The sequence below is a fragment of the Chionomys nivalis genome, chromosome 15 (genome assembly GCF_950005125.1).
Source record: "Chionomys nivalis chromosome 15, mChiNiv1.1, whole genome shotgun sequence".
Lineage (NCBI taxonomy): Eukaryota > Metazoa > Chordata > Mammalia > Rodentia > Cricetidae > Chionomys > Chionomys nivalis.
This window is the reverse complement of record NC_080100.1, coordinates 41,649,562-41,677,292: the sequence shown is the minus strand read 5'-3', so window position 1 is coordinate 41,677,292 and position 27,731 is coordinate 41,649,562. Positions and strand designations below refer to the sequence as shown.

General features: G+C 36.4%; 1 protein-coding gene across 2 annotated transcripts; it reads left to right on the top strand.

Moving 5' to 3' along the window:
- The first annotated feature begins 248 nt into the window (after nt 1–248).
- Trim23 (tripartite motif containing 23) lies at nt 249–27,482 on the top strand. Of its 2 annotated transcripts, none has more exons than XM_057789419.1 (11): nt 249–389; nt 4,677–4,839; nt 9,321–9,442; nt 11,766–12,044; nt 12,736–12,918; nt 14,613–14,828; nt 17,256–17,390; nt 20,278–20,407; nt 20,861–20,971; nt 22,360–22,484; nt 25,638–27,482. In XM_057789419.1, the coding sequence occupies exons 1-11, from the start codon at nt 309–311 to the stop codon at nt 25,815–25,817; spliced, it is 1,725 nt and encodes a 574-aa protein (XP_057645402.1). In that variant the 5' UTR covers nt 249–308; the 3' UTR covers nt 25,818–27,482. The 2 variants fall into 2 exon arrangements, with proteins under 2 accessions (XP_057645402.1, XP_057645401.1); XM_057789418.1 differs by having other exon boundaries at nt 9,321–9,472.
- The last annotated feature ends 249 nt before the right edge of the window (nt 27,483–27,731 follow it).

Sequence of the window (27,731 nt, the reverse complement as noted above, 5' to 3'; positions counted from 1 at the left end):
ACAGGAGCGGCACTTTCACCCTAAAATTTTATTCATGCCCTATCCGTTCTTTTTATTTTCTCTCTTCCCTCCATTTTTCGCAGGCACCTTCATGGAAAAACAAAGCGTCCACGCGCAAGCCGTACAGCCAATGACTGAGGAAGAGGACAGGCCGGAGGAGGCGGAGCTGCGCCACGCCTGTATTGCGCACGCGTGCCGGCGGCTCGCGCTGAGGCTTCTGGGTAGGTCGCTCAACCCCGCCTCTCAGTTAAAGGCTCTGCTGCTGCTGCTCCTGCTGCTGCTGCTGCTGTGGCGCCGCTCCTTCCAGGATGGCTGCCCTAGCTGTAAACAAACCCGGAGCCGGAGTAGACAGTGGGCGGCAGGGCAGCCGGGGGACGGCGGTAGTGAAGGTGAGGGAACTCGCGTGCTCCTTTCTCCACCTGCGGCCTCCCTTCGCTTCGCCCTGGAGACCTGATGGCGACTGTCCGGCCCAGGCTTGGCCTGACGGGATGCGCGGCCTCTGGAACCCGACCCCGGTGGGCGTTACAAGCCCTCCCTGCCCCGCCGCGGCCCTTGCCCCGCTGGCCTGAAGTTGCATGGTCTTCTAGCTCAGGTGTCCACGTCGTCCATGGGGCTGTCTGTGAAAAGCACCGCGTGGGCCTGTGGAAGTTGACCTGGCTTGGTCTTTCCCCTGCTCTTCTGTTTTCTAGTGAAACCTCCGCAGGCTCGAGTTGGCGGAGATACTTTAATCAGCCTTTACAGTAGACGAGTATCTATGGTCGGTGTTTCAGCTTGCTATTATCGACCCGAAAGGTAGACGTTAATTCGCATTTTACATGGAAGGAACCCTAGGCTTAGGTTAATACAGCAAGTGGTGAGGAACCAGCGTTTGCTAGTTGTATGTAAAAGTCTGCTTTTCAACATTGCATTGTTGCTATAATCATTCATGTACCTAGTTTTGTTTTTCAAGAGAGAGTTTCTTAGTAACTGTGCAGCCAGCCCTGGAACTCACTCTGTAGACCAGGCTGGCCTCGAACTCACAGAGATCCGCCTGCCTCCACCTCCGGAGTGCTAGGATTAAAGGCGTGCCCATCCCCGCTGGGTTACACTTACATTTTTGAGACGCCCTTTGCCTTTGAATAGAACAGTGTGAAAACCTGCGAAAAGTCTCCAACTGCAGCATAGTTGGGGTTTGACAGTAGCTTGGAAGATTCTGCCATATACTTAGAAAATGCCTTTACTAAAGTACTTTTTACTTTAGAAGGACTTAGTTAGTATTTAGTACTTTTTTCTTTAGAAGAAGGACGTGAAGCTCGTTTTCCCATCTGCTGTAACGTAGATCTGAAGAGTGAGTAGCTCAGGGAGTAACTTTGAAGATCGTCTGTAACCGTTCTGAGTGTGCTGACATCAGTGCAGTTTTTAAATTCCCTGAAGTGGTTTTAATGTACACTTGAATTGATAACAGTGAACCAAGTCCAGTTGCACCTTCTTTTAACCAGTTAAATGGTAGCTATCTTTTTTTAAAGACAGGTTTTTTTTTTTTGAGAAATTTATGCTAATAATTTACTAGTGATCTTTTTTATTGGTTGTTGATTCAGTTAACTTTGTATATTGAATTGAATTCAAATTACTATGATAGATATAAAGATCTGAAATGTAGAGGAGTCCTCATTATTAGGCATATTTTATTGTTGAGATATAATCATTTGAACTATGCTTTTGCCAAATGGAGAATACCTGCAGAATATTTTGTGAATTTAAAGTTTTTTCCATGATTGCAATAAATATCGTGCCATCTATTCTCCTGAGCACGTTCTTTTCACCCTCCTCCTACAGTGTTCTGTGTACATACGTAAGAACTTTAATGGCCTGCAGTTATAGCATGAATGCACTATAATTTCTCTTTCAATTTAGTATTTATATATATGTTTACTTTGTTTTCATTTTTTTAATGATAAATGGTGATTTAAGGAATAACACCTTGATCTTGTCACATGTGGACTGGGGATTTGCCTGATGTGCAGAAGTCTGGGATCCCCGGCAGTAGAGACAACAATCTCACCAAGGGTGAAGGTAGTTCAGAGTAGATTCCTTAAACTGCCGAATTGCTTTTATGGATGCTGTTATTACTCAGTAACTTTTTTCTTATCAGTTTTCCTGCATTTCCTCCAACTGCTTGCATTTCATCAATACAAAACATTAACAACTTTTTTGAAAAAGTTTCTTGGTGTAGTTTTTCTTTGCACTTTAATGAGTTAGATTGAACTCTTAATATAAAGTTTTCTTTATATATTTAGCTTAATATAATTTATTTCCTTTTTTTCTGAAACTATGTTTGTTTCTTTTGAACTATACCAGTATTCAAGGCAAATAAGAATTACCAGTTTAATTACAGTAAAAGATATTTGCATCTCAATTTTTAAAAAGATTTATGTATAATAAATACATAGTATAAGGGTGTTTTGTCTGCATGTACATCTGCACACCAGAAGAGAGCATCAGATCCTAAGGGAGTATGATTATAGGTGGTTGAGAGCCACCATTAGATGCTGGGAATTGAACTTAGGACCTCTAGAAGAGCAGCCAGTGCTCTTAATCACTAAGTCATCTCTCCAATCCTGCCTGCATCTCATTTTTTCAGTCTAAATGTATTGGAGAATCAAGTTTAAAATTGTAATGTGTCTAATGAGATTTCTACTCTAACTTTTCTATTTTTAATTTGTCTTATGTGTGCTTGGTGGTGGACTGAATTACTTAATTTTTTTTTTATCATGTTAGATAGGTGCTTGCTATTTGGAGCGTACTGTTCTGTGCTCTTGTTCTAAGAGGGAAAGACAGGTTAGTGAAAGTATTGGAGTCTTTGAGTCGGATAGGTGGATAGATATTCAGAGTCCGAGGATAATGTAGTGATAGGTGGGTAGACCAAGATAGGATAGGGTACTTGGGAATTTTTGGGTTAATGAAAAGAAAAACTGTAAAAAGATAACCAGAAGGCAAATATTTAGCCTTAATTAGAATAAAACAAGAGTCAAGAAACACTGACCTGTCCTGGGACACACTTGGACCTTAGGGCTCTGCAGCGTATGGCAGGGAAGCAAGAGTACAGGACCAGACTAGTGTCCTGATTGGTAGACAATGGAATAATTAATTCATTGTGAATATTTTTAAAAAGTAATTAAAATGAAAACAACACAATTGTTAGTGTAAAAGTAGTGAAAATACTATGATAATTACAGTTTATGTAATTATTGTTTATAAAATCCTAACCCATGGACCTGAGAGTCAGAGTGAGCCAAGTCTCATAGGAGTCTTTTTGACTGCTTTTTTGGTAAGTTATATACCTGTAGTTATAACTAGATAGACAAATATTTTCCCAGAAAGAGCTACTTATTAATAACGAATCAATAAAGAAATTGAAATTTTTTGTTGTTGTTGTTTGTTTTTTTTAATCAGTGGTGTATTAGCTGAACATAGTGGTACATCCTGTAATCCTAGCATTTGGGAGGCAGAGGCAGGAGGATCACTGTATGTTTGAAGCCATCTTGGACTGAGTTCCAACCAGGGCTGTTCAGTGAAATGTCATCTTTCTTTGAAATAAAACTGGGTTTAGAGAGATGACTAATCAATTGAGGGCACTGACTGCTCTTTTGGAGGATCTAGAATTGATTCTTAGCACCAACATGGTGGATCACAACCATCTGTAACTGGTTCCAAGGAATCTGATACTCTCTTCTAACTTCTGTGGGCACTGCTCCAATATGGTGCATGGACAGACATGCAGGCAAAACATCCTATGTACTGATTTTTGTGTGTATGTGTGCTTCGACAAATAAAGCTTGCCTGAAGAACAGAGTGCAGAGCTAAGCCACTAGAGGCCAGGCATTGGTGACACACACCTTCAATCCCAGGACTCAGGAGACAGAGGCAGACTGTGAGTTCAAGTCCACCCTGGGCTCTTCGAAATTCATCTAGTCTATATGAGAAGCAGAGCTCTCACCAAAGTGATCTCAGCACATGGGATTCCATGCCTTCAATCTCAGCACTAGGGAGGTGGAGACAGGAGTGATATGGTTGGTTGGAGATCTTCAACCTCCTAATATCTGACTCCAGGCTTTATTTACTAAGATCAGTTAGAATTTCTTCTACATCCATGCATGAACATACATCTCAAAACATTTTTTTTAAAAAGGAAAGAAAAGCAAAATGAAATGATTGTTGATTGGGGATGTCAATAGAACTACAAATTGTTACTATTCAGTTTTCAGAAGATTAGATTATGTTAATTATGTTAATTTGCAACATAAGAGTGTTTCAAGGAGGTTTCACTTTGGCAAGTTTTCTCTAATGGAAATGAATAAAAATGTGAACTAAGGTTTTATAACTTAGTTTTTTTTTTTTCCCCATGGAGGAATAAAGTAACAAAGTTGATTCAGTATACTAGGTCAGTTCTTTTAAAATGAAAAGTAGGGACTGGCAAGATGACTCAGAGGTTAAGAGCACTGGCTGCTCTTCCAGAGGTCATGAGTTCAATTCCCAGGAACCACATGGTGGCTGACACCCATCTAAAATGTGATCTGGGGCCCTCTTCTGGTGTGCAGGCACACATGCAGGAAGAATACTGTTAATGTAATAAAATCTAAAGTATTACAATATTGTTTCAATACTGTTTATAGACACATTTCTGTTTCCAATACTAGGTTCTGGAGTGTGGGGTTTGTGAAGATGTCTTCTCTTTGCAAGGAGATAAAGTCCCTCGCCTCCTTCTTTGTGGCCATACAGTCTGTCATGACTGTCTTACTCGGTTGCCTCTACATGGAAGAGCAATCCGTTGCCCGTTTGATCGACAAGTAACAGACCTCGGTAGGAAAATCATTTGTATGAATTTAAAGTAGAAATTTATTCATGTTAACACAAACTACACAGGAAACAGTTTCTTTACATTTGGCTTTTTAGATTAATTCCAGCAGCTTTCAGAATTTGAGTTTCTGTAAGGTCAGTGGGATTCTAACTGTTATCTAGACCACTCTTAATTACCAATGGAAATCTGAGGTGGTTATATTTATATTCAGTACATAGTGCTAAGAGCTTTAAGAAGTATCAGAAATATATGCTACCCTTATTCAAAGAAATGAAAATACTGTATTTATCATAGATTAAATCCTTTGCCTAAAGCCATGAATTCATTAACTGTTTTATTTAAAAATGAATGAGCCGGTAGTCAAAATATATATATTAAGTCACTTGAGTCTCAACATACTTTCTTTTTTTTTTTTTTTTTTTTTTTTGTTGTTTGTTTTTTTTCGAGACAGGGTTTCTCTGTGGTTTTGGAGCCTGTCCTGGAACTAGCGCTTGTAGACCAGGCTGGTCTCGAACTCACCGAGATCCGCCTGCCTCTGCCTCCCAAGTGCTGGGATTAAAGGTGTGCGCCACCACCGCCCAGCTTACTTTCTTTTTTTTAAATTTTGTTTTGAGACAGGGTTTCTCTCTGTGTAGCCCTGGCTATCCTGGAACTTGCTTTGTAGACCAGACTGGCCTTGAATTTAGAGATTTGCCTGCTTTTAGCTTCCTTGTCCTGGGATTAAAGGTGTGTGCCTGATGCCAGCGAGGTCCTTGTATACTTCTAAAACTACTTCAGAATCAATGTTCACAGATTTTAAAACTTAAAATTTTTACATCTTTGTGTGTGCATGCTCTGTGTGTGTGTGTATGTGTGTGTGTGTGTGTGTGTGTGTGTGTTCCCAAATCACGTGATCAGGCTTAGCAGCGAGTGCCTTTATTCAAGGATCTATCTCACTGGCTGAGAGATCTAGAAGGTAGAACATTAGCATGTGAAAAATTATTTTACAGTTTAATATAAGTTCATAATTTACTCTGTAAGGTAAAAGAATTTTCTCCAAAATAGTTTGTTAGGCTGATTTTTTTTTCCTGGTCTTTAGCACTGCTTAAGACCAGGACTGGGGGAAGGAGTGAATTGACTTCTGCAGGTTATCTCTGACCTCCACACTTGTGCTGTGGCACCCTTCTATACATGTGTGTACACACATCCACACAGAAAATATCATGCATGTAATAAAAGATGAATATAATCATGATATATGTTAAAATTTAAATAATTTATTCACCTATAAAAGGAAGCAAGGGTGCCTCTATTTTTAGGCTTTAAATGCTAAGAAACATGGCTTTAACATGCCTTTTAAGGTTTTGGCTGTCTGTCATATAAATAAGTATTATGACTACTCGCCAATAAACTAGTGTAAGACACTAGTAACATCATGATAGATAACATTAACCTACTATAAACTTTAAGGCAATAGTGGTGGAAGAGAAGTCTCTGTTTTAAGGTTCATTTAGTTGACTTTTTATTTATTTATTTTTATTTATTTATTTTTATTTATTTTCATTATCATTTCTTCCTACAACTAGATGTGTAGAAATGGTAACATTTTACAAATGTAGGACTAGAACCTTTTTCTACTGTTTGGAACAGCCCTCTACTTTCTCTGTAATACCACAGTATGGGGATTGTTACTCTGATGTTAAAAACAGAAGCTTATGACAGGGAGCAATTAGTCACATCTGAGGTTGAAATCAACTCCTTTCATACCAACATTAGCAATGCCAACTCTGTCTTTAATAAAGATTGTAATGACTATAACTTGGGTACATTTAACTGTGATTCGTCTGTATGATTACTAGCTTCCAGATTTTTAAAGGTCTCTTTATATCTGTACCATAGAAATAATATATATATATAATGTGTATATATATATTATTATGTGTGTATATATATACACATACATACACACTATACATACAAGTATATACTATATATGGTACTATATATATATATATACACATTATATATCGCAAAATTTTGAGAAAAATATAAATGATCTAATTCCTCCTAGAAGAAAACTGCTTTTATTGTTGTTTACCAGTTCCTAATCTGAGCTCTTCTTTGGTCCAGTAAGTTGTTACATCTGATGAGCAATACTAATGGCTTTCCTCTTTCTGTCCCTGTGGTAAATTCTACTTCCCTACCCTCTAACAATTAGGAATGACTGTGGGGTTTCCATTTAACTGTCCAAATGTGAGCAGGATTAAAGTGTCAGCTGTCAACTTCAGGTGAAAGTTTTTAGAGGAGATTGATGATGATTTGAAGTAAATTTTTCTGCAACATGGAGGTGGTTCATTCTCAGTACATCTCAGCACATATAAACCCTAAGAATTTGCAGGAACAACAAAAATCTGTGTTGTTTTAAATAAACCAGCAAGAGTGTAAAATTTTCTTATAGTTATGAAATTGTTAGGTACTCCTGAGAGTTTGTGTGTTCCTTACATAATGACTAAATTTTGGGGAAATTTTTCAGGCAATATTTTTAAATGGTTGTTTTGAATACTTAAATGCTCATATAAATGGAGTAGATCGACCTCAGTTTGTAAAATACATGGGACGAATGGAAACAAGGAATAAGCCTCAAAGAGGGACAGGAAAGCTGAGGAAGGCATGCTTTCGTGACCTGTGTAGTGGCAACTGAGAGAAGAGCCTACTGAAGCCAAAGCGGAGGATAAAGATAGCCTAGTTTTAAGAGACCAGAAAATGTTTTGGGTTTGTTTCTAAAGAAAGAGATGACAAACAGGAAAAGAGCCTGGTACACCATGTCACTATTATCTTTTTACATTTTTATTTTATTAACAAACACTTACTAGATGGCAGTAATAGCAGACAGCATTTGTCTGTGGAAACTCCCAAGATCCTAACTGCTGAATGAGGTGACTGTTACTTGTAGGCTCTAAAGCAGTGGGTGTTTGCACGTGTGTGCATGAATATGCAGTGTTCTTATGGGCTCTGCTTGGGGGAAAGGAGCTGTCTGTCCTCATGTAACCCTTTCTGGAGGCTAGTCTCAGAGGGCTCATTCTCTTGCTTTGTTGTGAGCCTCTATGAGGTGTCCTTTTTAAATTTAAAATTATTTTTATTTTATGTATATGGCTATTTTATTTGCATCTGTGTATCATTTGATACCTGCGGAAGCCTAAACAGGTTAGGTTCCTCAGAACTGGAGTTACAGATGGTTGTGTACCATTGTGTGGGTATTAGAAATCATATCTGGATCCTGTGTAAAAAGCAGTCAGTGCTTTCATCCATTGAGCAATCTCACCAGCCCCCACTATGAGGAATTTATGTAATCATTGGCTGTCACAGGTTTAAAAGAAAGGCCGGGAGTCTTTAGCTCTTCTAGTTGCAGTTTACTTAGACATGAATTTTTATGTCCATTGTATATTTTATACAGTAATTTATAAATGTGAATTGTAGCTTATTTTGTGGTCATGAAATAAATTTAATTTATTGTAAACAGCTTATTCCTGTCCTCCGACGTGTGTGTGTGTGTGTGTGTGTGTGTGTTGAGCCCAGGGCTGTATACATGCTAAGTACATTCTCTGCCATTGAGCTAAACTCCTCTCCCCTATAATATCTTTAAAAAGAAATAGAGTAAAACACAGCAGTATATTGCACACTATTATAAAAGTTTGTCAAGTTTTTTTTAAAAAATCTATGCATGTTTTTGTGTATTGTGTTCATACTTGTGTGTTTATATGTGTGTTTGTGCATATGTATCTGCCTATATGTGGATGATCAAGGTTGATGTCGAGAATCTTTGGGAATTGTCCAGTATTGCTAGTCTTGCTACTGTTTGATCCAGAGATTCCCTGTCTTTACCTTTCGATGCTAGAATTATAAGTGAGCCACCATCCCCACCTGCATTCTGTGCATTTGCAGCAGCACAACTCCCCTTACTCCTGACAGCAGGCACTGCAGTCAGTGAGCCAGCTCCCCAGTCCCTACTGTGTGAAACATTATTTTTCCTGCTGTAGATGTTAGCTTGGATCATGATATAAAATGCATTTCTTATTGTACGTAGCTATAAAAATATTTGAAAAATAATGAAATACTTATTGTTTATATAGTAAAAGTGAACCAGAAAAGATTTGTAATGTATGTATCTACTAGTGCTGAGGGGTCTTTGGTAATATTAACAAGCACTTGGCAACTTTTAGGCAGGACTAATGACTGAACTGTATGTGTTAGAAGTTCTCTTACTGGGCATGGTGGTGCACACCTTTAGCTTCAAACTTCCAGAGGCAGAGGCAGTCAGATCTTTGTGAGTTCAGGGCCAGCCTAGTCTATAGAACGAGTTCCAGAATGACCATATCTACATAGTGAAACCCTGTCTTGGGGAAAAAATAAAAATACAAAACCAAGAAATTACTCGTAAAGTATGAGGTAAATTTATTAAAATTCCAATTTGTTACATTTACTTTTGTTTTCATGTTTTTCCTAGGAGATTCAGGTGTTTGGGGACTGAAAAAAAACTTTGCTTTACTGGAACTTTTAGAGCGTTTGCAGAATGGGCATATTGGTCAGTATGGATCTGCTGAGGAAGCCATTGGGATATCTGGAGAGGTACTGATGGGACTGGTTGAAATATTTATTGTAAGATAAATTTTTTTATCCTAAAATATTTTCCAATATTAGCACAATATTACCTTGTTTGCTTTATCTTTGAGTTTTTAGAAACACAGCTTGTTACTACATTACAGTTCCAAAGTCAGTACTGTCCTCAAAAGTAAAACAGAAACTGAAATTTGTTGAAGTTCTGTGTCTGATCTTCTTTACGAGTAAATTCTTTCCTTATCATAATCCAGTTATTTCTAAGGAAAGCTTTAAGATAGAAGATTTTCAGAGAATGAGAGAAATGTTTAATCTATATTAGGATAGAAAATACAAAGCAAAACCTCAATAGCAAAATACAAGTAAAGATAGACCAACTTTATGAGAGGCCTTTCAGTTTAGATGTGAACCAATTTAAATGTAACAGTGGAATCTGAGGCGCTTGCTAATATTAAGTATTTTCAAAGCAATATGTTTTATGCACATTATCCTGACAGGCAGATGCCTGGTAAATATTTCCAAAACAATCCATTAACAATGTGAAAATACATTATTAGCATTTCAAGAGCTGTCTGCATAGCTTAGTTAACAAATGATAGATTTCTGTATAGAAGGATATTTGCATTAAATAACTCTGAGTGGTGTTAGTTATGGACTTCAAAAACTGCAGATTTGGTTCAAGAGGAAAAAACCCAATAGATTGATTGCAGCTTCCCTTTGACTTTCTTTCTATTAAAATGAATTAGAAAAATAATTTTCTAATTGAAGTGCTCTCATTTATAAAACTATTACAGTTTTTTCATATGTTATATCTTTTACCTTTATTTTAAAAGCATGAGAATATTATATACTGTTGACCTTATATATCATTTGTAAGGCCTAGAAAATAGAAGGCATGAATATATTATGATACAAATACATATTTATCAGTATTGCAAAATAAGTTTCAATCTTCGGGTCATTTTTAAATTTAATTTGACAGTAAATGGTATCATTTGTCTACTTCCTAATTTTTATTTCTGGAAAAATACACTAAATGTTTCCTTTGCTAATTACAGTCTTTTAATATCATACAGAAGTTTTCAAAGCCTTTTTCATTATCTGAAAGGTTATTTTTATACACTTCCAGTGCATTTTATAAAGATTTGGTATGGTTCTATGCAGAATACTTGCTTACCATGGATGAATTCCTATATTTGAGCCCCAGGACCACAAACAGACATAAGAAATGCTTTTTGATACTTGAAAAACTGGAAGTAATATTTAGCAGCTGATAATACTTCTAAATAAGTGGTTTTCGGTCTTGATCGTAATCTATTCCCCTGCAGAACTGTTGGAAAGTACTTGTGTATATTTGGAAAAAAAATACATGCGCACACACACACAATTCAGCTCACAAAAATTTTTTGAGATCAGAATTTTCCATTTTGAGCCAAGGGTGTCTTTTGTTTCCACAGTTAATTCCATGCCTTAGTATGAGATTATTTATACAGCATAGTGCTTATTTTCTCTTTATACCTTCTTATGACAGGTAACTAAAGCAGTGGGAATTTAAGTCTAAGAAATTAGTAATGTTTCCATGGTTCTATTTCTTTTTAAAATTGGATGGAAGAGATCTTTGCACTAACTGAGTCTATGAGATGTTTTTGTATGTAGCTCTATGGCATAGCATCTGCCTGGCATTTATAAGGTTCTGGTTCAATTCTTGGCACTGGGGGGAAAGATACTATTTATGAGAATAAATTTATTTTTGCCCCAGAATCATATGTTGATAATTAGTCTCAGAGATAGCTTCTTACTTTTCTGAAAAAAAAAAAAAGTATTTTTTTAGATAGGTAGGTATCACATGGCCTTTATACCACGTATGCCATTGATTTATGTACTGGGTGTAGCAGACTAAACCAATATTGAGTTTAAGCATAGTTTAGTTAATGGAAGAGCTGAACTTTGTTTGGTTAAGGAAATCCTTGTGACCAACTAAGTTGTACTTAGCTGACTAGTTCTTAAGCTGCAGCTGGTTGTTTTCTGTTTCTTCCTTCTGTTCTGTAATGTGTTTGGTTGTATCATGGATTAAAGTTTCCAGAACTTCTTCTGGCTCTAGAAGCCACTTATTTTGAGCCACCATTTTGCTTTGCTTACTTTGGTTTTCTTTTGTTTAATCCCTTAGTTCTTTGTTTCTATTTGGAATGATTGACTTAAGAAATTTCCTTTTTTTGATCATCATATATGAGTCTGGTAAAGTTAAATAGAAAAGATTGTGGGGATTTTTAGTTCAAAATTTGTCATGTTTTAATGAGTGGTTTCAGTTTTAAGGTATTAATTTTTTGTTTATCAGAGCATCATACGGTGTGATGAAGATGAAGCTCACGTTGCATCTGTATATTGCACTGTGTGTGCAACTCACTTGTGTTCAGAGTGTTCTCAAGTTACTCATTCTACAAAGACATTAGCAAAGCATAGGCGAGTGCCTCTAGCTGATAAACCTCATGAGAAAACCATGTGCTCTCAGCACCAGGTGCATGCCATTGAGTTTGTTTGCTTGGAAGAAGGTTGTCAAACTAGCCCACTCATGTGCTGTGTCTGCAAAGAATATGGAAAGCACCAAGGTCACAAGGTATGAACTTAATTCAGTTGTTTGACTATTTTACCAGCCTACCATTTGCTTTCGTTGACCTGTTTATATGTATTCAGAACTGATGAAAGTTTAGAGATTAATGAGTTGGTCTCTAGCATGGAAAAATAATTGAGGATTTTAGTTTCTGAATAGTATAATTTCAGAGTGACTTCTTGATTATCTCAAACGTGAGACAGAAAGTCTCATTTGTGTGCATGCTCTTTTTTTTGGTTTTTCGAGACAGGGTTTCTCTGTGGCTTTGGAGCCTGTCCTGGAACTAGCTCTATAGACCAGGCTGGTCTCGAACTCACAGAGATCCACCTGCCTCCGCCTCCTGAGTGCTGGGATTAAAGGTGTGTGCCACCATCGCCCGGCTACATGCTCTTATAATACTGTACTTCTTTGATAATATTTATATCTATTGATAACGCTTATATAATTTTGGGCGATCTCTTGGTTTCTTGTAAAACAGTACATGTACTTTCAACTTCTGATTTATTTCTTCATAGTATAGCTCTCTTGAAAAGGAGTGAAAATAAATTAGTATTTTTTGTCTTCTAATGTTGTACGTTACAAAAACCTCTCGTGGCTGATGTTCATTTATATTAAAAGAGATTTAAGGAGTTTTTGTAAATCAGTAGACATCACTCACCACTATGAATTTTTCCCTGTAATTGTATTGTATTTTTAGCATTCGGTACTGGAACCAGAAGCTAACCAGATCCGAGCCTCAATTTTAGATATGGCTCACTGCATACGGACCTTCACTGAAGAAATCTCAGATTATTCCAGAAAACTAGTTGGAATTGTTCAGCACATTGAAGGAGGAGAACAAATAGTGGAAGATGGGATTGGAATGGCTCACACAGAACATGTGTGTATTCTTTTCTAGCCTTTTTGTCTTTTTAACCTCTTCATTCTCTTTTTTGCACCTTCTAATAATTATTGCACAATTACAGTGTGCTAGCACTGTCCTGGATGCTGAACATAAAGTTTTGAAAATGTTTTGGCTTCGTGGAATTTATTCTCTATCCTATTAGAGAGTTTCAGATTTGATAATTATTTTTTGTTGTGGGAAGGAAGTACAGTATACTTGGTAGTACATAAGATGTATAATACTTCATATAGTTCGTGGAAGGCTTCCTATAAGTGATGTTTAAACTGAGATTTGAAGGAATTCAGTCAGAAAGAAGAGTGGGTCAGGTGTAAGTTATCCCACGAAGGGAAGAATGCACATAAGTGATTGTAAGTAAGGGCTGGACGGATTAATTGTAGGTTCTTAAAGAAATTCACTTTGTTTGGAGCTCTGTGTTGGGTTGGAGAAGAAGAAAAATTGAAGAATTAAAGACTAAATCATTCCATAATCTAATAGTTGTGCTGAGGAATTTAGAACTTGCAATATGAGCCATTAAACTATTGACATAGGAATGAAATAATTACATTTACATTAAGAATGTTACTGTTAAATATAGAAGTGGGTTGGAAGGACAGTAGCACTGAAAGCAGGAAGATCTATTAAGACACTGTTGGAATCATCTAGTTAGACATGTTTGTGTCTTGCAATACTGGAGTAGCAATAAAAAGAGGATGAAATTTGAGATTCTAAAGAATAGTTAACTTGGCAATTAGTTGTCAATAGTGATTGGTGGGTAGTTTGATTGGTCAGGAAGTTAAGAGAAGTTAGAAGACTGTTTACCATAATCAGATGGGAAATTATATTGTGTGAATCAGTTTGCTGGAGGTGGTGGCAGTAAAGCCTGACTAGATGCCGTAACTATATTGAAGTCAGCAGAATTTGCCAAGTCTAGTTATGGAATATGAAAGAGACGTCCATCTCTCTCCCTCTTCTCTCTCCCTCCCTCCTCCTTCCTCCTTTCTTTGCTTTCTTCAATTTTTTTTTTTAATTCTTTAAACTCCGCTCTGGATCTCTCTCTCTCTGAAGATTTATTTATTTACTATACAATGTTCTGCCTGCATGTGTCCCCGCAGGCCAGAAGAGGGCACCAGATCTTATTACAGGTGGTTGGGAGCCACCATGTGGTTTCAAGGAATTGAACTCAGGATCTCTGAAAGAACAATCAGTGCTCTTAACCACTGAGCCATCTCTCCAGACCCTTCTCTTCGCATTTTTTTTTAAACTTCAATCACCTGTTGAAGTTTCTATTTACTGAAATTAGGTTTGGAGATAGGTAAGCTGGAGATCAGGTTCCAATTTGTTTCAGGTATAATTTATTAACAGTTAAACTTCAAAGTTCATACATAGTTATAGGAAAAGGTGTAATGGACAGATTAAAATCTCTAAGGGCGAAGATGATATTTAAATTTTGGTACTTTACATATAAAGTATTTAAGGTTTTAGTTTTTTTTTTTTTTTTTTTTTTTGGTTTTTCGAGACAGGGTTTCTCTGTGGTTTTGGAGCCTGTCCTGGAACTAGCTCTTGTAGACCAGGCTGGTCTCGAACTCCCAGAGATCCACCTGCCTCTGCCTCCTGAGTGCTGGGATTAAGGGCGTGCGCCACCACCGCCCGGCTAGGTTTTAATTGTTTTAATTTTACTTTTGTCTTCATAGGTCCCAGGTACTGCAGAGAATGCCCGATCATGTGTCCGAGCTTATTTTTCTGATTTACATGAAACTCTTTGTCGTCAAGAAGAAATGGCTCTAAGTGTTGTTGATGCCCATGTGAGAGAAAAGCTCATTTGGCTCAGGCAGCAACAAGAGGATATGACTATTCTCTTGTCTCAGGTTTCAACAGCCTGTCTCCATTGCGAAAAGACTTTACAGCAGGTAGGTAATTCAAATGTAGCTAGGCTATACTTTTAATGTTAAGTGTACAGTTAATCAGAGATACGCTTTACTCTTTCATTTCTTTAGTGACTGGGTTTGACAGCATGTGTTAACATTACTCTTAGGACATGGTCTCTAACTTCAAATTGTTTCACTTAACCATACTAGTGTCTTCCTATTCATATGCTGTTCCTGTCATAAAACCTTCGATTCTAGATCCCCGTAATGTCATTTTTTTCAACTATGCCAAGCCCATTTTCACAGGCACTGCACACATGTGATACATAGACATATATGCAGGCAAAACACTTATGCACATATAATTTTCATTTTCCCCCACTTCAGTATTTGTTATTTAATTCTTGGTCATGTTGATGCTAAGTTCTAGATGTGAAGTTATTAATAGATGTATACAAATAAAAATTGAAAATTCAAAAAAGTTTATATAGCTGGGTGTGCACTAGGGAAGCATAGTCAGGTTGATTTCTGTGAGTTAAGTCTGGCCTAGTCTACAAAGTGAATTCTAGACCAGCTAGAGCTATACAGTGAGACCCTGCCTTAAAAGTAATAACAGAAGAGTTTATGTATGTTGCATGTGTGCACATACACCTGTATTGTGAAAGTATGTATGTGTATGTCCAAATGTACATACACATGAAGGCAAAGGATGCTCTCAAGTGTTCTGAGGAGTGTGGTATACCTCCTGTTACATATGGACTTCCTGAACCTTAGGGATCCTCCTCTCTATGACTCCTGAAAATTATTTACAACAGCCATACTTTCAGTTTTGAATGAGTGAAGTGTCTATCAAGCCAAATTAAAGAATAAGTAGTAAGTGATAGATGATAGATAGGTGATGGATGATAGATTTATATAAAAAGATAGGTGAGAGAGAGAGAAAGAGAGGGAAGGAGGGAGAGGGAGAGAAAGGAAAACATCAAATTGGGTGCTCAAAGCATCCAGTAGAAACCGGCTGGGCAAATGTCTCTAAGGCAACCAGCTAGAGTCTCTGGCAGAGCAGACTGTCCCCTCAGATGACATTTTCAGAAAAATATAACAGTAGAAACATAGCATAGTCAAACTGGGAGCTTACCATATTTGGCAGAAACTGACTAGGGAAGTCCCATTAAGACAGCCAGCTGGAGTTCTTGATGGACTTCCAGGCAGAGCAGGGCCTTGGGTGAGGCTCCCAAATAAAAGAACAAATAGCCACAGGTATTTGATAACATTATCCAAACAAGTGCTCAGAATATCCAACAGAAATCAGCTGGAGAAGTTGAGGGAGCCAGCTGGAGTTCCCAGTTGAGCTTTCCATGAACGAGCTTTCTGTGGCAGAACTTCATACTTCTCTTTTTGACTGTAGGCACTTTTATGTCGTGGGATAAACAAACAATAGTAACATGTTTGGAATGATTTAGCTGTTTCTAAGGATATGATATGTGCTGCTAGTTTTATGTCAAGTTGACACAGCCTAGAGTGATTTTGGAAGAGGGAATGGCAATTGACGAAATGTCCCCATTTGATTGACCGTTGGGCAACCTTGTAGTGATGTAGGTGGGCCCAGCTCACTGGTGCCACCCCTTAGCTGGTGGTCCTGGGTGCTAAAGAAAACAGATGGAACAAGTCATGGAGAGCAAGCCAGTAAAGCAGGACTCCTTTATGGCCTCTTCATCCGTTCTTGTTTCCAGGCTCCTGCCCTATTTGAGTTCCTGCCCCGACTTCCCTTGGGAATGAACTGTGATGTGAAACTTGTAAGCTGAAATGAACTCTCCCTAAGTTTCTTTTGATTATGTTGTTTTTTCTTAGCAATAGAAACCTAAGAGATGATGTTTTTACTCTTTTTTTTTTTTTTTTTTTTTTTGGTTTTTCGAGATAGGGTTTCTCTGTGGCTTTGGAGCCTGTCCTGGAACTAGCTCTTGTAGACCAGGCTGGTCTCGAACTCAGAGAACCTCCTGCCTCTGCCTCCCAAGTGCTGGGATTAAAGGTGTGTGCCACCACTGCCCGGCGATGTTTTTACTCTTGATCTCATTTGCTGTCCTCTTTCTTGTCATGGAGTTAAGGTGCCATCCCATAACCAGACAAGGAGTTTTGAGGACACTTAACATAAGCAGACTTGGCTTTGAAGTTCCTGAGCCAGCTCCTCAGTGAGCTCAAACAACACAAGTTTACGAATGTAGTGTACCTTACCCCTCTTCAGACTGCAAGCAAGTACCACTGTACCAGGCTTTTTACATAGGTGCTGGGTGGGGATTGAATTCAAAGTTCTCACGCTTGTGAGGCAAGCCCTTCATCAACTGAACTGTGGCTCCTTAGCTTCTAAAATTTACTTTTTATACTGTAATGTTAAATGGTCTTTATTGAAAGTTGATGAAGTATCCATTTTTAAAAATGGAAAAACTTTATGGAAAATACCATCTTGTTTTCTAGGATGATTGCAGAGTTGTCTTGGCAAAACAAGAAATTACAAGATTGTTAGAAACATTGCAGAAACAGCAACAGCAGTTTACAGAAGTTGCAGATCACATTCAGTTGGATGCCAGTATCCCAGTCACTTTTACAAAGGTGATGTACTGCACTTGTTTTTACCTATGCTTTCTACAGATTGTAAATAAGTAGCATCAACTTAGAGAACACTAGGAAATTCATGAGTTGTAAAATTTCAATGAAAACTTTAATCAGTGGGAAATAGAAACAAGTGAGATTTAATCTCTGTTATTTTCCAGTTTAAATGAAACTGTACCCAAAACATTTAGTAATTTTACATTTTTAATACTTATTATTAGTTATCCAGCTAATATTCAGATTTCTCAGTTTTTTCCCAAAGTAACATTTTTTTTTTTTTTGAGGCAGTATCACATAGCAGGTGGCCTTGAATTTTCTGTGTAGCTGAGGTTAGTCTGAACCTCCTTTCTCTACTCCCCAGTTGCTGGTATTATGGGTATGCACCATCATGCTTGACTTTCAATCAAATTTTTAATTGTTTTTGTTTTGAGAGAGAGAGACTCCAAAGAAGACCCATATGTGGTTGAAGTATTTGTTTGATTTTATAATGGGTTGTGTTTGAACTCTATCTTGTTTGCTATTTTTAGGCACAGTTAAAATTATTTTTTTACATAATTATTCAAAATATTTACAGAGTTGAAAGTCAAATCTGCAGTGTACAATTCGTTCAGTAAAGACTTCTACCCGTCCCCTAACTCTTTTCGCTCTGTTCACTATACAAAACCATTTAGTTTTTCTTAGTTTTATTCCTCAAAATTATAGAAAAATTTTTATATACTTTCGCCACTTTTAAAAGTGGAATGCCTTTCTTCAAGTGTGCACCCTAAAATCACCCCATAACAAGATATATGACTGTTTTTACCTTTTCAGATAACAGTTCTAAGTACCATGATCTAATTATGTCCAAAATATGTAATATAAGACTTATTATCTTACCTGTTAATGTTTGGTGTGACAGTCTGTGCATGTGCATGTGTACCAGTATGTGTAGAAGTCAGAGGAAGATGTTGGGTACCTTGCTTTATGTTTCTTTGCTTTGTTCTTTTTAGACAGGGTCTCTTCTGAACCTGGAACTAGTCTGGAGGACAGGATGTCACAGTGATCCATTTCTGTCTTCCACACCATAATCACTTTAATTAGATGCTGAATGCAGTTACTAGTATTTTATAATGTTCTAGTTTATATCTTGTTATGTTTGGTAAGGAAAGAACAGTGATGGACACTAAGAATGTCTCAACTTAATTTATTTTTTATTTGCAATACTAGATATCAAAATACACCTTACCCATGCTAATAAAACTCTTCCACCAGTTCCTGCCGCAGTTCTTTTTTTTTTTTTTTTTTTTTTTTTTGGTTTTTCGAGACAGGGTTTCTCTGTGGTTTTGGAGCCTGTCCTGGAACTAGCTCTTGTAGACCAGGCTGGTCTCGAACTCACAGAGATCCGCCTGCCTCTGCCTCCCGAGTGCTGGGATTAAAGGCGTGCGCCACCACCGCCCGGCTTGCTGCCGCAGTTCTCTTCTTGATTTTCTACTGATTTGAGTGCTATAGCTTCTCAGCTAGTATCTGGGGTTCTCAGAACTTGATTTTTATCCTTATGTAATTTTATTTTTGAGATGTAGTATTGAACTACACTTCATATTTTGGAGCCCACAATATATTAAGTTGATGCTTATAGAACAATTGAACTTAAGTAGAATGAAAAGGAATATCTCATAAGTTTCTAAAAATATTAACATTTGAAAAGAAAATAATATTCTAAAAAGGGTATTAAAAGGCAGTAAAACTTTGACTCATGAAAGTCAAGAAAAATAGTATTCTGTGGACTGGAGAGATGGCTCAGAGTTAACATTGGGTTGCTCTTAAGAGGATCTAGGTTTAGTTCCCATCTCCCACATGGTAGCTCACACCTGTCTATATTTCCAGTTCCAGGGAACTGACACCCTCACACAGACATACATGCAGGCAAAACACTAATGAACATAAAATAAAAATAAGTTACATATTAAAAAAAAGAAAGTTAAAATAGTACTCTAAAAAAGGAAGGAAAACAATAGTTCTTGTTTTTGCTTGTTTTCAAGACAGGGTCTCTCTGTGCAGCCCTCACTGGCCTGGAACTTGCTCTGTCGATCAGACTGGCCTCAAACTTACAGATCCACTTGTCTCTATCTTCTGAGTACTGGGATTAAAGGCGCACACCACCACCGCCCGGCTGCAAAACAATAATTTCTAATAACAAATAGTACTTAACTGTCAGGAAGTATTGTACAAAGTTTTATATAAATTTAAAACATAGTCTAGTAAATGCTTACTATTTAGTTTCATTTTTATAGTAGAGAGAAGTTAGGAATATGTATATGTATGTATGTTCATTTCATAATTCTTTGTAAAAATCAAAAATTCAGAAATGATCTAAAATCTAACAGATCGGTTAAATCATGGTCCACAGATGATAAACTATCAAAATAGTTTTGCCAGTATATATTAAAGTGAAAACTTTCCATAACATATGGCAAATGAAAAATAATAGTTGTATTACTTGTATAATACTGTTTTCAAAAGCATGTTTGGAGAGTTGGGATATATTGTTTGTTTTTTGTTACAGGATGAGGCCCTGAGTTGTTTTCTAGCACCAGAAAAATAAACAAAAAAAGAAAAGTAAATTTTTTATGCTTCTTATCCAATGTGGAATACATCTGGGAAAATATATACCAATATTATATTTTTAACAAATATTTCTTAAAATTTAATGGTGGTCTTTATTCTTAATTATCACTTTTTTAGGTATTAAATTTCTGTGTGATATTTACATGTGTGTGCATATATTGTGTGTGCATGCACCTGGAGATTAGACAGATAAGGTCTGTCATTCAACATGGTTAAAAAACAAACAGAAAACAAAAAGCATGAATATTGTCTTATTCTGACTTCAGTTTTTCCAAAACTGCAGGACAACAGAGTTCATATTGGACCCAAAATGGAAATCCGAGTAGTTACATTAGGATTAGATGGTGCTGGAAAAACTACTATTTTATTCAAATTAAAACAAGATGAGTTCATGCAGCCTATTCCCACAATTGGTAAGTCTGAATACTGACAGCCAACTAGCTTGTAGCTAGCTGAATTCTGAGTGTGATATTGTTATACAGGTTCCCTTTCTTGGCTCTAAGACACAAACAATGAGATCATGGTTGTAGGCGCTGAAATATGCATGGTGACATTGCAGAGGACTAAAGGTTGATGGGGCAGTTGGGTGGAATAAAAGCTTACAGAATCTGACTGACATTAGGAATGAGGAGGTAGCAGTGGTACAGAGCTGGTAGGTAATGGACTCCAGGTCCTGAGGACCCTGGTGAAACTGTAGAGGTCTAACATTAAAGGTAGACATTTCCCAAAGTTGGTTTGGCTTCAGTAGCTATTGCTATAGCAGACGATTGCTATCTCAAAAATATAAACAGGGATTTGCTTTTGTTTGATGTGTCATTCATTGTTAAATATAAGTACAATATAAAAGTAATGTTTTGACAAAACAGGTTTTAATGTGGAAACTGTGGAATACAAAAATTTGAAGTTTACCATTTGGGATGTTGGTGGAAAGCACAAATTAAGACCATTGTGGAAACATTATTACCTCAATACACAAGGTATGAGTCAAAAATGACATTTTAACTTAAAAAAATTCTTAAGATGAATTTTAGTCCTCTGATTTAACTAGCAAAACTGTTACTTAGAAGAATAATAGTGGAATCTGAGTGGGAAGGATGGTGGACAGTGTAATGTGAATGCATTTTATTTAAATTTTCAAAGAAATGGCCAAACTGGGATATGTACATTTAGTTTACTCATGAAAGGCCATTTTTGTAGAATAAAAAACATGCTTACCTCCTCTTGGTTGTTATTAAAGTTGAATCAGTATTCTTATGGGTACGATTACTGACAATAAAGTAACATGAAGTTGTGTTTGTGGCACATATGTGTATTCTGAGGTCAACATTTAGCTTATTGTTATTGCTCAACAGCATTACTCCCTGATTTATAATCAGTGTGTTCCCGGAGGAACCCATCAGAGTTTTCTCTGGACCAAATGGCACATATTCCAGCATTTCATCTAGCCTTTGTCACACTTGGCTCCATTCTACACTTTGTGCAACACCCATCCAGCATACTAATACACCTATTTTGTATGTCATCGTCCTATTCCCATTTAAATGTTAGACTAACTATTTTTACCCTGGAAATTTTGATATTATGGTTAGTATGAGCCATAATTTTGAAGAAGAAAACTAGAGAGATAATCATGATGATACCTTATTGAAGGAGAAGGAAACTTTATATAATCATGGTGGTATCTTAGATTTTAAAGATTGTATCAATTTTTTTTTTTTTTTTAAGTTTTTGAAACTGTCTCACCATGTAGCCTTACCTGGCCTGGAACTTGTTATATAGACTAGGCTGCACTCAGACTCATAAAGATCTTTCTTCCTCTGCCTCCTGAGTGGTGAGATTAAAGGTGTGCGCCAGAACATCAAGGCTTTGTGTGTGTGTTTAACCTTTTTAAGTTAGCATGCAAAGTAATGAGTTTCATTATTGTATTTTCATATGTATGTGTCATCATACTATCCTCCTTCCTTCTCCTGATCTTCTCCACCTAAATAGTTTTCCTCTGCTTTTGTAAGCCTCTTTGTAAAGGGAGTTTTCAAAGAACAGGTAGCCTCAAGATAGCTTTTAAGCACATTTTCATGAGAGAGAGAGAGAGAGACAGACAGACAGAGAGGAATTTGTATTTAATAGTTTTATAAATCCTATCAGAGAAGAAGAAAATAAACCTGTGAAGTTATGTAAACTACTCAAGATCATCATTAATTATTAAGTCCTGCTATTAAATAGGCAGCCTTTAAATGAAAATAGATGGTAAAAAAATTAGCTAGACTAATTTATGTTATTAAATTATTACTATCTAATAATGAATGGTACTTTGTTAATTTAACTGAAATTTAACGAATAACTTGAATATTTTTGTGTATTTTGGTAGCTGTTGTATTTGTTGTTGATAGCAGTCATAGAGACAGAATCAGTGAAGCACACAGTGAACTTGCAAAGTTGTTAACAGAAAAAGAACTCCGAGATGCCTTGCTCCTGATTTTTGCTAATAAACAGGTAATGGATTTTTATATCAGAACATTTACTACTTTAGTAGCTTTGTATAGCCTATGCTTCAGTCATAAGTCATTTGAGAAGATTTCCAAGAGTCAATTCATTAACTATAAAATTTCTGCTGTGGAAGTGTTACTTTGGTATCCTAGAGTACACACAAACACACTAATCAAGTAATTGATGCAGGTAATGCATTCTTGTGTATGTATATGATGTGTTATATTCTAATGAAGATAAACTGAGAAGTAACTTCAGTAAGGAGGCAGAGCTATTCTAAATGAAGTGGTATCTTAAAGGATCTAAATGTAGTATTTAGGGAGCAAGATCAGGAGGATCTGTCCTGGCCTATATAGAAATCCCAAAGCTAGTATGAGCTACATAGCTTGACCCTGCCTCAAGACAATAAAGGCTGGGTTTAGCTGATTTGTAGTGCTCTCATGCAGTATATGCATGGCCCTGGTTTTGATCCTTCAAATGGATATGGTGGGGGGATTGGGTTAGAAGATTGGAATTAAAATTGTGATATGATGAATTTATAGATGTCTTCGGGTGCATAGGTGAAAGAAATAGTAAGGAAGAGAAAATAGCATGGATTATTTTTAAGGAGCATCATACTAATTTACATGTGACATTCAGAAGATGAAGAAAACCTAGATTAATAATCTATTTGGTCATGCTGTAAAGGCCTTCCAGGGCTAGATGAAAAAGTTAAGATTTTATTCAAAAGAAAAGATAACCCACTTTTTGGACTCATTAGTATATGATAACACCATACCAAAATTTTAAGACTAATATTGAGGATAGAAAAAATGTAGGAAAAAAACCATAGCCAGTTAGTAAAAGTAGGACATGTAATACATGTAATACCTGGAACAGAGGAATAGAAAGGTGGAGATTAGAGGACTTTTATAGGGTACAGTTAGAATTGTGACTGAATGGAAAAGATGGAGGATTAGGTGGGAAAGGCTAGGTTCTTAAATGTTGAACCTAAGCTTCACAGGAAGGGGAGAATGCTTTTAAGGGAAGTAGTGCTTGGGTTTTTAATTTCAAGTTTTGTGTATGGGTACTTACTCTACATGTATGTTTGTGCATGCATATGGTGCATATGGTGCCCACAGAGGTCAGAAGAGGGGTGTCAGAGACCCTGAAACTGGAGATAATAGACATTTGTAAGCCAAAAGCCACATAGTTGTTGGAACAATTGAGTACTGGGAATAAAACCCAGGTCTTCTGGAAGAGCAGACAATGCTTTTAACCATGGAGCCATTCTTTGAATGAAGTAAAGTAGAATATAGTAGATGCCACAGGAGGGGAAAGTAGAATGAAGAGTAAAGAACTTTCATCTCACTAAAAGTTAACAAGAACAGGCAAACTAGGCAAGAACTGAAACATCATTTCTTACTTGACCAGTACACATGCAAACAAGATGCTTGTGATGTTGCTGAAGATGAACTATCAAGAATCCTTAGAGAGTCATACACTGCTGGCATGGTTATTAAGCAATTTATTTAAGACAACGGCAACATGTGTTCAGATTTTAGATGCATATACCTCTTTACTCTCAGGGTCTATAGTAGTATATCATGTTACTGAAGATAATTTTGTAAATATAGATAAACTTAACTTATATATCTGTGTGAGTACACAGTTGTCCCTTATGATTCACGGAGGATTGGGTCTAGGACCTTTTACAGATACCACAAAGCCTTTGGATGTTTAAATTCTTTTTATAATTAGTATTTGTGTATAACTCACACATTCTCCTAAATACCTGAAATCGTCTGTAGATTACTTATAAGACTTAGTGAGATGTAAGTGGTATGTAATGGTATGTTAGCCTTCATTGTTTAGAGAATAATAACACGTACAAGTCTGCATGTTCTGTAAGGAAATGTTTTACTGGTTGTTGCTTATGAGTAGGAGCAAGGAATGTTCAGAATGGGCATATAATAAAATCTGAAAAAATTTAAACCAGTTAGTTGAATCCATGAATGGAGAGGGCTGTAGTGATATTTCATTTGTATTTTAATGAATAAAGCTTGCCTGAAGATCAGAGAGTTGAAATAGTTGCCCTGGTCAGCCTTAGAGACCAGGCAGTGATGACACACACCTTTAATCACAGTAACCACACTAGTTTGCCATAGAAACTAGGTGGTAGTGGTGCACATCTTTAATCCTAGCACTAGAGAAGAATGTAAGACAGGCAGCCTTATTCTGAGGATTCCTGGAGGCAGGATCGCCATTTTGGACTGAGGTAGAGGTAAGAGACAGTGGCTGGCTGTTTTACTTTTCTGACCTTCAGGTTGAACTCCAATTATTGTCTGTGGTTAATCGTGCTACAGAGGGCTAATAATAGATACAGGTTTATAATAGCATATTATAATAATAGCATATTGTGATTTCATGTATTCATAATGGCAGGATTTTTTAAATAAGTTATACTTTATCCATGCAAAGAGATGCAGTTTTAATGTTATGATTGATAATCTACATGTGTTGCTAACATTAAATTGAAAAATACCTTCCTGTTAAGATGCAAACCAGCAAGACATAAAATTTATGCATTTTGATTGTACATGGAAATTTTCTGGAAAAATATACAAGAAATCACTACTATTCATTGTTCTTGGGAAGGATCAAGGGTGGAAAATAATAAAAGTTTTATATTATAATTTCTGCATAAACCATTTTTATGTTATATATGTACTTTCCTTTTTGGGTGAGAAGGGGCCAGATGGCTGATGCCTTATGGTGACCTAGGTCTTTCAGATAGGAGGCATAGCTGTGATTGATTTCATTATATTATCCTTAATATATATAGATAGTTCTAACCAAAACTCTTTTTTTTTTTCTAACCAAAACTCTTAAGTTCAATTAATCTCAAAATAATTGCTAAAAATAAATATACTTTTTGTTTAGGATTCAATTTGAATGGTATCAGCTGCTAGGCAGTGATAGCACACACACCTTTAATCCCAACAGTCAGGCAGAGGTAAATGGACCTTTGAATTTTAGACTACACAGAGAAACCTTTCCAAAAAAAAAAAAATTTAAACGTGTTTGAAAAATATGTTATCAGCATATTTCTATATAAACCAAAGAGAAAAAAATGATCACTTGGAAGGACTGATAAAAATTATGTTTTATGTCTTTTAGGATGTTGCTGGAGCATTATCAGTAGAAGAAATCACTGAACTTCTCAGTCTCCATAAACTATGCTGTGGTAGGAGCTGGTATATTCAGGGTTGTGATGCTCGAAGTGGTATGGGGCTCTATGAAGGGTTGGACTGGCTGTCCCGGCAACTTGTGGCTGCTGGAGTGTTGGATGTTGCTTGATTCTAATGCAGCAGTTGTTTCAAGCTTATGGTTAAAAGTTACTCTGCATGTAATGTATCCTAAGAAATTCTACATCTCAAATATGATAGTTAATGTAGGATGTGTATATAAGACTTCTGGACTGAGAACTAAGTATGCCATTGCTTTTAAAAATTATTCTGTGACAATTTTAAATGACCATATTACATTGGTTAAATAGAAATTTCTTGGATATAGACTTTTAAAGGGTACATTAGGTACTGGAGATGTTCAGTTTATATATGACCTGTATATTGGGGAGGAGTAGTCACAAAGGATTAAGTAAGTGAAGTTCTTTATTTCAGTGAAAAAACAAAACACAACAAAAAACAAAACAGCCAGTGGAGTGCCTGACAGAACCTAGGGAAGTATGGCTTCCTTAACCCCACCTTTTATTCAGTTTTGGCAGTAGACAGGGCAGTTGTGTACTAGAACTGAAGCTGTATTGGGGGAAATAGGATTGCTTTACTTTCACATTCAGTATAGCAGTATCATTAATGCTGGGGAGTATAAACTATAGAAAAATCAGTATTTTCTACAGTTTTATCAGCTCTCCTAAAGCATTTTGCATAATACAGTGAGAATGAGATAGTATCTAAGTGAACCTGATCATTAGACTAAACCAAAACCAGTAAAACTGAAAATTGTTTGATCTTTACTAACAAGAACCATTTCCAGGAATGGTCCTAGGTTTACTTCCTAGGTCAGAGTTGGTCCTTTAGTTGTTAAACACATTACTTAGGCTAAGTGATATTGCTTCCTTTGTTGGTAAAGTGTTATAAGTCACATGAAAAGCCAGTCACTTTTACATGAACATATAGAGACCTAAATAGAAAACTACCTATACCTTAGGGAAAGGTATTCAAACTTTGGGAATGCTAATTTCTTTAAATGGCTCCCAAGTTAAGTACATTCGTGCAACAATAAAAAGGATCAAGGCTCTTCAGGACAAGGTCTCAGTGAAGAGGAAGAACGTATCTATAGGAAAAGAAACAATTGAAAAGTTTACATTTAGTATGGCAGTGTTGTGAATAAAAGTTAAATTTTGCGTTCTTTATGGTTTCTTTTTTGTAAAGGATACTCTTATTATGGAAGCATGATTTCTTTAAATAGCTAGATTTCTTGTTTTTAATGCTCTTCTTTAGGATGAAGTTGATTCTTAAATTGTACTGCAGTTGTTACAAAGACAGTGATGTCTGACAATAGGATGTAACTTTTAGGTGGCGCGTTCTGGTTCAGTTTTTATTCAAATGTACTTTTTTTTAAAAATTAGAAAAAACCCATCACATATTACGGGCAATATGTAAATAAAAGTATAATATTTTTTCCTTGGCTTTTCAAGAAAGTAACTGGTCATGCTGTTACAAGTAGTTGTGTGTATACGTAATACTTTGTAACTAAATTATTTAATATTTGATTTTAGCAACTGTGAAAAATAAAAATGTTGCATTGCTTGTGAGACCTTGAACTGTTTTCTGTAGTAACTGAAAATGTGCTGACACTAAATGAACTTGATTTTCTTATAAATTATGAAGTTTATTATTTCACTAATTTTGTTAAACTTTGTAATTCATATTCTTAAAATATAACCAAATATAATTTTAAAATTGTGCTTAAATATGATTGTAATATAGATATATTACAGTGTTTATGTGTGGTTCTTTTCTCGGGCGGGCTCCTGTTACTGTGCATACTTACATCATTTGGCTAATCATTTGTTAAGAGTGTACTAGTTTCCTCTGGGAAGTGTCATATTTTAAAAAATCAGCATATGTTTTAACTACAATGTACTGGGATTTGCCTTATGTCTGAAATTCTATATTACATCTAGTTATTACTGTATTACTTATATACAGCAGGTATGTTAAGTAGATAGCCCTTGGTCTGTAATTCAGG